The sequence below is a fragment of the Beta vulgaris genome, chromosome 2, assembly GCF_026745355.1.
Source record: "Beta vulgaris subsp. vulgaris cultivar EL10 chromosome 2, EL10.2, whole genome shotgun sequence".
In the NCBI taxonomy this organism is placed as follows: Eukaryota; Viridiplantae; Streptophyta; class Magnoliopsida; order Caryophyllales; family Amaranthaceae; genus Beta; species Beta vulgaris.
Genome location: NC_079203.1, coordinates 7,613,210 through 7,627,135, shown reverse-complemented (window position 1 = coordinate 7,627,135; position 13,926 = coordinate 7,613,210). Strand labels below are relative to the sequence as shown.

The 13,926-nt window shown below is 37.2% G+C and overlaps 1 protein-coding gene across 1 annotated transcript; it reads left to right on the top strand.

Moving 5' to 3' along the window:
• Nucleotides 1-427: 427 nt before the first annotated feature.
• On the top strand, nt 428-13,914 carry LOC104887486 (uncharacterized). Its single transcript, XM_010672116.4, has 14 exons — nt 428-1,127; nt 1,218-1,310; nt 1,449-1,511; nt 1,908-1,994; nt 2,084-2,236; nt 2,366-2,520; nt 6,011-6,245; nt 6,357-6,467; nt 6,586-7,644; nt 7,761-8,006; nt 9,935-10,120; nt 10,223-11,377; nt 11,667-12,017; nt 12,963-13,914. The coding sequence occupies exons 1-14, from the start codon at nt 702-704 to the stop codon at nt 13,272-13,274; spliced, it is 4,632 nt and encodes a 1,543-aa protein (XP_010670418.1). The 5' UTR covers nt 428-701; the 3' UTR covers nt 13,275-13,914.
• Nucleotides 13,915-13,926: the final 12 nt, after the last annotated feature.

Sequence of the window (13,926 nt, the reverse complement as noted above, 5' to 3'; positions counted from 1 at the left end):
AATACCATATCCAACTCTGGTACATATATGTGAGTGAATATATAACACGACACGCAAATGAACATTCGAATTCAACAAAATCAACATTCACTCAAATCAAGAAAATATCTTTAAACAATAATAATAAGATTCAAATTTAATATTCTTCTAAACCCTCTAAGGGCATATTCTCTTCGGCATAAAACAGTTGAACTGAAATGAACTGATCTGATTTGAACTGAACTGAATTGAACTGAACTGAACTGAACTGAAATGAGTAGTGATATGTGAGAGTAAAAGTATTGTCAAGAATTGAATTGAATTGAACTGAACTGAACTGAACTGAACTAAACTGAATTGAATTGAACTGAACTGAAAATAAGATGGGGAGAACATGCCCTAATTCATAAGCATTATCTCAATCATACCAATTACCAACGTGTGCACTCCTAATTTCCGCACCACGAGCAAAAGAACGAATGCAATCGGAGGCTCAAAGACACACACTAGCATAAACTCGCAGACGCCGCCTTCACTCTCTTTCTCGTCCACCATTACTACCGCCTTATTTCTCCCTACAAACACCAAAACCCACTCTCTTATCCTCACTAAACACTATCAACAAATCTCAACTCTCACCATTTCCCTTTTCTCTCTCCTCTCCCTAAAACCCTAGAAAAACCCCTTCATCTTCAACTAACTTCATCTTCTTCACTTAAACAATGACGAAAGTATACGGAACTGGAACCTACGATTTCAAGCGTCACAGAGTAGCAGAATACCCAGTCGAAATCGCGCATAATATCGCCGTTGAAAAAACCCCTGATTCAATCCCTATTTCAAATGCGCCCAATTCCATCAGTCTTTCCGAAATTAAGCGAGACCCACTTACTAAGATTGCAGCCGATAATTGGATTAAATCCGGAGGTAATGATTCCAATTCCAGGAAACCCTTTGATTCTGAGCTTGTCAAGGATATTTACCGTAAAGAGTTGCTCGTGAAGAGCGGCCGAAAACCGGTCCCGTTGCAGAGGGTTATGATTTTGGAGATTAGCCAGTATTTGGAGAACTATCTTTGGCCTTATTTCGACCCCGAAACCGCCAGTTTTGAGCATGTTATGTCTATGATACTCATGATCAATGAGAAGGTTGGTTTGTTGGTTTGGTTTTGTTTTGATTTGGATTTGTCTTGGAGTTTTTAGTGAATTTCTTATGTTTTTTTTTGGATAATTTTGCAGTTTAGAGAAAATGTGGCAGCTTGGGTGTGTTTTCATGATAGGAAAGATGGGTTCAAAGCATTCTTGGAGAGGGTTCTTCGGCTTAAGGATCAGGTTTGTTCTTTGTTGATACATTGTGCTTCGAATACGTGATACTGGTATTGGGTTAAGTGATTGTTTGATCTCGTATGCGTGTTTAAGGAATATGTTGCAATGTTGTTTATATATTTTTATGTGTGATATGTGGTGCAGGGAGATAGATTTAGTATTGCAGAGAAGACCAACTACTTGGTTTTCATGATTAATGTCTTTCAGGTATGCTAAAATCTTACCCTATGCTTGCTTATGAGGGCTGCTTGTGGCGTTTACTGTGTAAGATGTAATTAGTTTTGAGTCTTCTTTGTCTTTGACATGGCTGGTTTTTTTTTTTTTTTTTTTTTGTTATTATAGCAATACTTGATGGTAATTAGTATGCCATGTCCGTTTATTTTAAGTGGTTAGATTTTATATCGTTATGCTCCTTAATTAGTATGTATGGTGCGTTGCACCTCTAAAATCACAGGGCATCTCACCTTTGTTTTTATCTTTAACATGATATCCTTAATCCTTGGATTAAAGTCCAGAAAGCAGGGATATAGTCTTCTGCTGAAATATTGAATAAGAGAAGCTGTTAGCTAACAGAATACGTGTTCATGGAACTTGTGCTTGCAGAGTTTGGAAGATGAAGTTGTCAGCGATACTGTCTTAAGACTGGCGAGTCTGCAATGCTGGCATAGCTTGTCATATGGTCGTTTTCAGGTAGACTTTAAGATGTGTTACTTCACATAATATGTTTTACTTTTTTCTCTATTCTTTTTATTGATCTAGTTGGTGTTGCTGCTGGTCAGATGGAGCTATGTGTAAATCCTGATTTGATAAAGAAATGGAAAAAGATGACGAAAGCAGAAGCTAAGAAGGCTAAGAAAAGGGGAGAGAATTATGATCCCTCAAATTCTCTGGAAGCAACATTCTTGAGAAATTTCGTCATGGAGTTCTTGGCAGTATGTGCCTCTTCAGGATTCTATACTAATTTCTAGATTATTACTACTTATGTGCTAAGTGGTTACTTGTTTTAGTTCCTTTTTGGCATACTATCGAGGGCTTGATTACTTGAACGTGTTACTTTGCAGATATTGGATTCTGAGGTGTTAATCTGCACACAGCATGATGATCCAGGAGGACTTAGTGTAAATGGTTTTCAAGAAGTTGATGATGCTTGTGTCTTGTACTGTGAGAGGTTTATGGAGTTCCTTATTGATTTATTAAGCCAACTGCCAACAAGGAGGTATGGTTTTTGGAATCTATTTCTCGACGATTTTTGCTTTTTAAACGGGTTTTTGAAAATCCTTTTATGACGCCGCCATGATAAAGTGAACTGCTTGTTTGTTCTAGACTTTGGAGGGAGGAACAGGGCGGAGGACCTAGTGGAGTGAGAGCAAAGCCCGCACTGTTCTCTCTTTATCTGTTTTCCTGAATTTTCTTTTTAGTCAACTGTTGTATGTCTAATTTTGACTACCTCCCTTAATGATGCTGAGTGTTCTTCAGTTCTGGACCTTGGGCTTGTGCTTTTGAACAATTACGGAACAACTAATTTGCTCTTTATGAATGGGTTTGTGCTTTTGAACAATTATGGAAGAACTAATTTGTTCCTTATAGGTATAAATTCAGATATTGAGTGATTCCAATTGAACAGAGTTATTGGAGATTTATAGCTTCAGCTGAGCTGGTGATCGTTTATTAAGGGAAAAACACCCTTTGTGGATAAGTGGATGATCATAAAATTAATTTGTCTGAAGAATTATGGTTCTTTTTGGCATCTAAACGATATTTAGCTTCTTGTATAGTTTTATACATGATTTCTTTGAAATAGTAATTTGGGCACATATGAAAGCAAAGCTTTTCGTTTCTAGGGTGATATCTGAAATGGGATGGTAATGATCTTTATCGCACAAAATTATGAATTTGGTGTCATAGAACTGCAATTCTGTAGTTGCTATGGGGGGAATATTCTTCTGGAGGTTCACTTGGGACCAAGAGGAAATGATGAAATTAGGGAATAAATAGGTAGCAGTGAAGCCTTGCTTTTTTCTTTTCCCCCTTAGGCTGTTGCTCAAGATGCCTAGAGTAGTTTGTACACACAGTCATTAAAGGAATCATGCCTTTTATGATGATATCTACATTGAGGACTAGCAATGTTATGTAAGCATATTTTATTAAAGCTAGGGGATTCCCGATGATTATATTTTGACTTTTTGAGGTTTGGCTTGTGGCTTTGTGCTACGTGTTTCACTGCTTGTGTGCTCTGATTTGTGGAATGGCTGCCCAGGGTCTATGTCTTATTTAGGAATCTAAAGTGCTGTATTTGAAATGTTTCATAAATTAAAGTATAGCAATGTTATGTAAGCATATCTCTATTATATAAGTCAAGGGGTGAGCTATGGTGTCCCCCTTTGAAAAGACTTATATACCCTTAATCTCACAAAAAATAATAAATTAAAGATGTTCTTAATTCTTTCCTCATTTACGAATATGGGTAACAAGGAAAGTTCTACATTACCAAAAAGAAATACATAAAAACGTGTAAAAAGAGGAGACTCACAATTCAAAATAAACTGATGACAAAATCAACTTTTAAACGGTTATAAAGAAAAAATTTATAGAGATTCGTACTATTTAAACTCTCAATTGCAATAACAATTTCAATTAATATGCATTAACAAAGCATAAAAGAATTAAGAAACTTAAAAAATATCATTTTATTTTTATTTTTCGGGGCTCAGAATCAGTTGGAATAATAAATTATTAAAGAAATAAACATAAAGCATCAGGTAATATCAATTTCTAATTTTTTTTTGATTGAAGCACTAGTCACCATAGTTTTCCTAAATTAGCGAATGAAATTCAATTACTAATCATAAAATACGCCTATAAAATATATGTATTTTTAAATAAATAAAAAACTAGATCATTTTAGAAGGAGAGTTGTTGAATTATCTACCAAATAAGATAACATATCGTACCTCAACATAGTCCTTTCGGGAGCAATGCAAATAAAAAATCATAAAGCACATCAATATTCACCAGAAATATTACATTCTTAAGTTAGTTTTTTTAACACTTATTGATGTTACTATTAATATTGATATAATGTCGCACGCATCGTGCATATATTGCTAGTTTTATTGAAGCTAGGGGATTCCTGATGATTATATTTTGACTTTTTGAGGTTTGGCTTGTGGCTTTGTGCTACGTGTTTCATTGCTTTTGTGCTCTGATTTGTGGAATGGCTGCCCAGGGTCTAAGTCTTATTTTGGAATCTGAAGTGCTGTATTTGAAATGTTTCATAAATTAATGTTTTTTTTTTTTTTTTTTTTAAAAAAAAAATGCTTTCAGCGAGCATGGGGATGGTTCCTTCTTTTTCTAGGGGTTGATATTTCTCCTTCCAAAACAACAAACCAGTGCAAATGTAATGTTCCATTTTTTTCGAAGCTTAGCCTCCAAAAAACTAACCAAACCCGTCTTGTTCTCTGTCTCGGATGCTTCTTTGTGAAACCCTAAATCTGCCCCGACCATCATATGTGTTCGGAAAAAAAGCAAATAAAGGTGCGCCTCGCCTACAAGATGCATGCACCTTGGTGTGTCTCACATCTTATAAAATTAAGACTGTTATGAAAAGGACCGGAGGACTCTCTTCTCAGTGCTAGGATCCCAAAAACTTCCTTTTTTTTAGTTGTTCCATATTGACTTTTGACTCTATTCATCACATGAAGTTTGACTGTCTTTAGTTAACTTCCCGTAAGGAAAAGCATAGTCAAATGGGATCTGTCACATATTCTATAGCAGGAGCCCATAATATAAGGTAAATTAGATAGAAACAAGGCGAAATAACTCACTTTTTCTGAATACCTTTCCCTTTTCCCAATGATTACTATTTATACTACCCCATGTACTACACACGTCATATTCTCTCTCTCGATTATTCCTCTCATTCTCACTTTCATTTGGTGTCATCCCACTACCCTGCTGAGCTGTCACATGCTGCCAAAATACGGTATTAAGGTGGATCTCTTGCCTTCCCCTTTTTCTTGCATCTAGTGTAAAACAAAATTCAGTGGAGCCTTGGCTGATTCTATCACAGCTTGTTGGATTCGTCTCAATATATACTTTCCAAATATTAACTTTTTATAATTTTTACTTGTGTACAATTAGAGATTTTAAAGGTATAAATTGTGTGTTGGCAAACATGTAAAAGAGAAATGGAACAACTAAAAGAAACAGAGGACGTAGTTTTTTTCAATTGTTACACTTTGACCTTTTATATTATTCACAAATTTCACTTTGACAATCGTTTGTGATTTATACATGAATATAAATATAGTCATGTGGGGTGTTGTTAGATTCTTCTTATTATGTATTTTTAGTAATATGTACTTTTTATATTTTTACAAATACAAAACTAGAGATATTCGTCCTCAAAGTTCTGCATTGGTATGCGTGAAAAGTGTAAGAATAACAGTTATTTGTAAATGGAGGGAGTATATGTTAATGAATAGAAGTAGGGCAAAAACTTTAATGTTGACTCTGGGAGTGATGTTTTGTACATGAAGATGTATGTGGTTTTGTTTGTCGCTTGTTAGTCTATGATACTGATGTAATGGCTGTCACTTATCAAATGTTATACGGTTGCCATTTCATATAAATTTTCTGGCCATCGTAATCGCAGTTTTCCATCCATTAGTTTAGTTAGATCATTCAAACTCTGTTGGCTATGGCAGATACTTGAGACCTTTGGTTGCTGATGTTGCGGTGGTTGCCAAATGTCACTTAAGTGCGCTTTATACTCATGGAAGAGGAAAGCTGTTTTCGCAATTGGTTGACTTGCTGCAATTTTATGAAACCTTTGAGATTAATGATCATGAAGGGACACAACTGACCGATGATGAAGTCCTTCAAGCACACTATGATCGTTTCCAGTCCTTTCAGTTGCTTGCTTTCAAGAAAATTCCAAAGGTTTGTAGACTTTGATTGTGTTGATAAATCTATTTGATTACTTCTTATTCTTATTTCTTGGTTTCACCTGGCTATTTTTGTAAAATTTTGTAAGCATTTTCTGTTCCTCAGTTGCGGGAGCTAGCTTTAGCAAATGTCGGTGCAATACACAAGCGTGTTGATCTCTCAAAGAAATTGTCTGTTCTTTCACCTAAAGAGCTTAAGGACCTAGTGTGCTATAAGGTTTGTTGCTCTTTATCTTAAAGGTTAACACTTAACACGGTTTTCAGACTTCGCTATTTGAAAACACTGTTTCAAATATGTTTTTTCTGATTGTTTTCCTTTCTGTTTTTTTATTCAGCTTAAACTCATTTCAAACAATGATCCTTGGTCAGACAGGGTTGATTTTCTTATTGAAGTCATGGTATCCTTTTTTGAGAAACAAAAGTCTCAGAAAGAAGCAATAAATGCTCTCCCACTCTACCCAAATGAGCAGATCATGTGGGATGAAAGTCTTGTACCTAACATTAATTACTCTGGAGAAGGATGCCTGGCTCTCCCAAAACTTAACCTGCAGTTTTTGACCCTGCACGATTATTTGTTAAGAAATTTTAATCTTTTTCGTCTTGAGTCAACATATGAAATTCGGGAGGATATTCAGGAAGCCGTGCCTCACCTTCTTGCCTGTATTAATAATGAAGGAGAAACAGCCTTCCGTGGTTGGTCAAGAATGGCTGTTCCCATTAAAGAATTCAGGATTTCTGAGGTGAAGCAACCAAACATTGGGGAAGTAAAACCAGCAGCAGTTACAGCAAAAATTACTTACAGCATTTCCAGTTATAGATCACACATAAGATCTGAATGGGATGGATTAAAAGAGCATGATGTTTTATTTTTGCTTTCTATACGCCCTTCATTTGAGCCATTGAGCACAGAGGAAGCTTCTAAGGCAACTGTACCTCAACGGCTTGGGCTTCAGTGTGTACGTGGATGTGAAGTAATAGAGATTCGAGACGAGGATGGAGGCCTGATGAATGATTTTACTGGGAGAATCAAACGTGATGAGTGGAAGCCTCCCAAGGGTGAGTTGAGAACAGTAACTGTTGCTCTAGATGCAGCCCAGTACCACATGGATGTTACAGATATTGCAGAGAAAGGAGCTGAAGATGTGTACGGAACTTTTAATGTGTTGATGCGGAGAAAACCAAAGGAAAACAATTTCAAGGCAATTCTAGAATCTATTCGAGATCTTATGAATGAAACTTGTATAGTTCCTGATTGGTTGCACAACATATTTCTGGGTTATGGAAATCCTTCAGCCGCTCAGTGGACTAACATGCCTGACCTTTTGGAGACTGTAGATTTTAAGGATACTTTTCTGGATGCAGATCATTTGAAAGACAGTTTTCCAAACTATCAGGTGTGATATTTGCCTAGGTTACAATGCTGTTTTGTTGGCATCAATCATGCATTTGTTTTGGTGCACCATAACATCTTATAGAACTATCTCCTTCTCATGTTAACATTTGGTTTCAGATTTCTTTCTTAAATCCAGATGGCTCAGAAAACCTGCTTCCAGAGCCTCCATTTCGAATTAAACTTCCAAAGACGCTGAAAAGCAATGCGCAAGCTCTTCCTGGCAATAAATCTAATTTAAGTGCCTCCAATGATGCTAGTACAATCCAAGAAAGACTTGTTGTTGAGACATATATTCCTCCTAATCCAGGTCCATATCCCCAAGACAAGCCAAAACTGAATGCAGTGAGATTTACCCCTACTCAGGTATATTCTGACAGTCACTAATATTGTAATAATGTGGTTTTAAAGGTTCTATGTGGCTTTTTCCGTGTTCTTTATGGATTTTGTGGTATATTTCTATATTCCTGAACCTCGAAGAGAGCACTCATATGTGATGATCTTCTTTATTCTATCGCTAGGCTTGTTTATAAATGAACTAGTCTTACATGCACGCAATGTGTGCGATAACGTGTGATAGCAAATGAAGTAAAAAATAAAATTGATTGGGTAGAAAAGCTGTTTTTACATTTTATTTTCTCAAAAAACTGATGTTTAATTTAAATGTCCCACTTTCCCCCTTTTTTCATTCAAATGAAAGAGTTAGTTTAGTTATCCTCTATTTTTCTTTTCTTTTTTTCCTTTTTCTATTTTTTGGTGTCCCCCATGTGTTGCCTTATATAATAGAGATTACTTCTGTTTATAAAGCTATAATATCGTTTACTACGTATTTATTTTTTTCCGTATGTGACCTCTGACAAGTGGAGCTCCAGGATTGTCTACTGCACCCAAGATATAGCACTAGACTATGAAAATTTTGATTAAACATTGCAGTTTTATAATAGAAGGGGCTGCTTTGATTTTCTGGTGCTGATGCTGGCAGCACAGTCACTTAGGTAGTTAGGTTGTGCCCTTTTGGTTTATGATGTATACTGGTGAAGGGTACTTTAGGACTTAAGCTTTAAAACAATTTATTGTCCAGGATCTGAAAATTTTATTTTTAAAATGCGTTGTTAAAATCCATGTCTTAATTCTGTAAATTTTTCTGCTACATTTCTATGTCTTAAGGAAAATAGAGTACAAAGTCTAAACACAAGGCAGGAAATTTATTTGAAAAGGCAAACTGTGTTTTCTGTGATTTCTGTGCTTTTTTGCTTGTTTTATTTTTATTTTTGTGATGCATACTAGTAGCTATTGAAACTTGTCCAAATCGACATTCTCAGTGACTTAATGTCTGCTTCAAGTATGAGAAGCAATTATCAAGCCTCGTCACAAGAAATAAACTGTCATCTGAACTATATCATCAGCAGAAGATTTCAGATTAGAAGCACATCGCTCAGTCACTCAAACAAAAAAGGCTCACAACAGAAAAATCGAATCACAATACCCCTCTTTCAGATTAGCTATGAAGTGCTACAATGAGTGTTACTTGACATTGTAATTAGATTAAAAAGGAACCCCTTTTCTAACAGCAAATACTTGCGGAAAGCAAACACAATATATACAAAGAGTAAGGAACTTTACCTTTATCAATGGTGTACAGATGAAAGAAGGTGAGAGAGGATTCTTTGTCGCTTGTGAAAGTGATGTTTAAGCTTTAAGGTAGAATTTGAGGATCTGCATACTTAAATCAGAGTCGTGGTAATTTGTAGGAAGATTCCGTATGTCCTTCTAAGTTACTACTATCACCAAGATTTTAGTTTGCATATTTGGGATATTAGTTTTTTTCCAAAGAAGAAGAGAGGAGAGAGAAAACTACAGATAATTGTTGTAGGTTGTTTCTCTATTTCTCAAAACAATAATATAAAGTTTTGGTCCTTGTATGGTTAGTTAACATAAGTTAAATGTGAAGTCCAACTATGGGAAAGTTTTGGTCCCTTAAGTTAAACTAACTTAATGTACCCTGCATTGCGTTTTGGATACTAGGTACGAGCACTAGTATTCTGATTTTCAGAGTATGTCTATGATCTTCTTGCTTATATTGTTCTATGCAAATGGTGAGTATTTTGTGTTTTATTGCCGTCACTCAGCTATCTGTTATAGCAGTTAAAATTTAATATGCAGCTTCAGAAATGGCAGCCTTCTTTAAATAAAAGCATACCATGCATTTGAGGGAGATATCATGAATTGTGATGCAGACATTTTAAAGTGATATCTGATCACTAATAGTTCTTCCTGTACCTCTCTTTTGGCAGACGGGGGCAATTATTTCTGGTGTTCAGCCAGGCTTGACAATGGTGGTAGGTCCACCTGGTACTGGAAAGACTGATACTGCTGTGCAGATCCTGAATGTTCTTTATCACAACTGTCCTTCCCAGAGAACACTAATTATAACACACTCCAATCAGGCTCTGAATGATCTTTTTGAAAAGATAATGGAGGTACTTTCTGTTGCTTGTTGACTGATTGACATATGCTCATTAGTGTTCGGGTAATACGGTTGTTTAATTCATTCTTTAATAATTTTCTTCTGTTTGGTTTAGAGAGATGTGCCCGCTCGATATCTGCTTCGATTAGGACAAGGTGAGCAGGAGTTAGCAACTGATCTGGACTTTAGTCGTCAAGGCCGAGTAAATGCAATGCTGGTGCGACGTTTGGAACTGCTTAGTGAGGTGGAGAGGCTAGCGCGATCTCTTCAGCTTCCGGAGGATGTAGGTTATACTTGTGAAACGGCTGGTTACTTTTGGTTGCTTCATGTTTACTCACGGTGGGAGCAATTTCTTGCTGCCTGCGCTGATAATGAAGATAAACCAACATTTGTTCAAGACCGTTTCCCCTTTAAAGAGTTCTTTTCTGATGCCCCTCAGCCAATCTTTACCGGAGAGTCCTTCGATAAGGATATGCGGGCTGCGAAAGGGTGTTTTCGCCATCTCAAAACTGTGTTTCAGGAACTTGAAGAGTGTAGGGCATTTGAGCTGCTTAAATCAACCGCAGATAGAGCAAACTACCTAATGACTAAACAGGCAAAGATTGTTGCTATGACTTGCACACATGCTGCTCTCAAGAGGAAGGACTTTCTTCAATTAGGATTCAAATATGACAACCTGTTGATGGAAGAGAGTGCACAAATCTTGGAAATTGAGACTTTTATTCCGATGTTGCTGCAGAGACAGGAAGATGGTTATGCACGTCTTAAACGTTGTATATTAATTGGTGATCATCACCAATTGCCTCCTGTTGTAAAGAACATGGCCTTTCAGAAGTACAGCCACATGGATCAGAGTCTCTTTACTAGGTTTGTTCGTCTAGGCATTCCATATATTGAGCTTAATGCCCAGGGTCGAGCTCGACCAAGCATAGCCGAACTTTATAACTGGAGGTATAGAGAGTTGGGAGACCTTCCCTATGTAAAGCAAGAAACTATTTTCCAGAGAGCAAATGCTGGATTTTCTTATGATTATCAGTTAGTGGATGTGCCAGATTACAATGATAGAGGTGAAAGTGCTCCTTCACCTTGGTTCTATCAGAATGAGGGAGAGGCTGAATACATTGTTAGTGTTTACATGTACATGCGCTTACTGGGTTATCCTGCGAATAAGATATCCATTCTAACTACTTACAACGGCCAGAAATTTCTCATCCGTGATGTTATCAAAAGGAGATGCGTTCCATACGACATTATTGGCCCTCCAAACAAGGTTAGAGATCTCTTTCTTTTAAAATCCAACTCCTTGGTTAATGTGCTACACGCTAGTATTGTCACTGTACCAAATCACCAATGGCTTCATTAGTAAATATTTCTCTGCTTTCCTAATTGGTCCAAGTTTTCTGATTTGGCTGAACTGCCTCGTGATGGTGGTTCTATATGTTAGCCTTTGATTTATGATTTGATATTATTAGAACAATTTTTTTTTTTACTGCTTACTCCTTGTAATATATATATATATATATATATTAATGATTACTGTTTAACTTCTTTAACTCCAGGTCACAACAGTGGATAAGTTTCAAGGTCAGCAGAACGACTTTATCTTATTGTCGCTGGTGCGTAGCCGTTTTGTTGGTCACTTGCGTGACGTGAGAAGATTGGTTGTTGCAATGTCTCGTGCAAGACTTGGCCTCTATGTCTTCTGCCGTCGTTCGTTATTTGAGCAGTGCTACGAACTACAACCCACCTTTCAGCGTCTTCTTCAGAGACCTGACCACCTTGCACTAAACTTGATGGAGAATATGCCTTTCACAGATCGTCGTGTTGAGAACACGGAGCCAGCCTATCTTGTCAACGGTGTGGAGGAGATGGCTAATATCGTGAACTCAAAAATGCATCAGGTTAACCAGGTGTGCTGATTTGACTTTGATTTGCCACTTAGACTTGGGTATGGGTGTTAATATGGGCACTATCTAAATCAAGTGCTCAACTCGCCAAGGCTCAAAATCAATGTAACTGGAAAGTTGTCCTAGATTTGGATATGGGGGGGAACGTGGAGGACATATCTTTTTAATCAAGCATGATCAATAATTGATCGTGAAACTAATTTTGGTTACCAATTAGGAGTCCAAGCCCATGATGTCAAGTTGTCAACTCAATTCTGTAGAGCCTTTGGGATCCATGCAGATAATATACGACTTTAATCAAGGTCCTCTACGTCGCATGTCGAATAGTGACCTATTCCATTTAGGTTGATGGCTTAATTTTAGTCTCAAGTCTCCCCTCCTTACCATGTCACCTCTGTCTTGCTTGGGTTGATAGTGGCATAAGGTGTCCAATCGAAAGGTCAATTTTTGGTTATAAATTCCCTACCCCTATCTGTGGTGGTTAAAGTGTCATGTCAACAACTATGCCAAGTTAAGATTAACATAGCCTCTGACATTGTCATTGTTTATAGAACAAGAACATTTATTCTTGAAGGACCAAAAAAATTATTAGTGACTAGACCATGTATTTGCATCTGAAACTAGATAATGTCAGATTGAGCAGACTATAGAACTATGTACGGGCAAGGGCTAGACAAGAAGTCATGTTAATATAAATGAGGGAAGAAAGCATTGAAGAGATAAAAAATCTTCAGGTTGGAGTTTAGGGATAAATGTCAATTGTCTTATGCATAAAGCATCTACTCCCTCTTCCCAGCAGAATGTTTACGTATCAAAAATTTTCGAGCTTTCAAAGTTGGCAAACATCTGTGCTAGAGGAAATGTAAAAAGTGACCCTCTGCTTTATGCTTTATGCTTTATCAGATGCCAAGTTTTTGGCATTTGCTTACACGTCTTATTCTGACGCAGGCAAGGATGATGATTCAGCAATATGGTACGAATCATATTGGACAAGGAGATGTTTCTGTGGTCAAATCTTTCCACGGTGGCCAGCAGGACTTGACCTCAGTGAATGGTATGGACACTGAAAGACCTGTCCTGGAAAATGGTGAACCAGGGCAGGTACCACCTGGTAGTAATTCTGAGGAAGGTGCTGATATGGAGGAAGATAAAACTGGTCAAAACGGAGATGCGCAAGTAGAGAATCATGGGGAGCATAAAACAGATTCTAAAGTTTTAGCAGATGGTGGTGAGGATCTATCTGTCAATATGGAGGAATAAGCTGATGGGAGTATCAGAAGGCACTCTTCCATGTGTTCAAATCTGAAGGACCTCACAGCTAAACTTAGCACTCTTAACCTTGTTTAACAGAAGCATGCTAACAGGGGAGGTTCGGCAACAGCCGCAGTTGGCTTTTTTAATAATGTATAATGTGGAGACGTTGCACTTCATGTTCTAATAGATAGCTGAATCTGCTTTTCACGGAGTAAATGTTGCTCTCTGGTGCTTTCTTGGATGTAGCCTTCAGCTTCATGGTTTGCTGTAAAAGAAACTCAGGCGTAGCCCTGGTAGCGTGAAGTTTTTTAAGCTTGGATGTCTTGGTCGAAGGGATGAACGAGGCCTTGTTCTCCTACTGGTGAAACAGCTATACAGGAGTGCCATCTCCAGCAGAAAACTAGATTTGTTAGGAGGGTAAGGGTAGAAGGGAAACTAAATATTTTCCATTCCTTGATCCATTTCTTACTGTAATATTATATACAAGTGAATGTCATGTACCCTTAAATTTTAGCGAGAATGAAAATCTTGATCTAACTAGAGGAACTTGAAAAGTATATGAAGAGAGTAGTGGTTTCCGGAATCCCGCATGACCTTTTGGTTGGTGATAAATATCATTTGGACGTTAATTATCTTTTGATTTAAAGTATCCGAGTAT

Coding starts and splice junctions, on each gene's coding strand:
- LOC104887486 (XM_010672116.4), top strand. CDS start 702: ATGACGAAAGTATACGGAACTGGAACCTACGATTTCAAGCGTCACAGA. Junction 1,995..2,083: donor TGTCATATGGTCGTTTTCAG/GTAGACTTTAAG, acceptor GCTGCTGGTCAG/ATGGAGCTATGTGTAAATCC. Junction 6,246..6,356: donor CTTTCAAGAAAATTCCAAAG/GTTTGTAGACTT, acceptor TCTGTTCCTCAG/TTGCGGGAGCTAGCTTTAGC.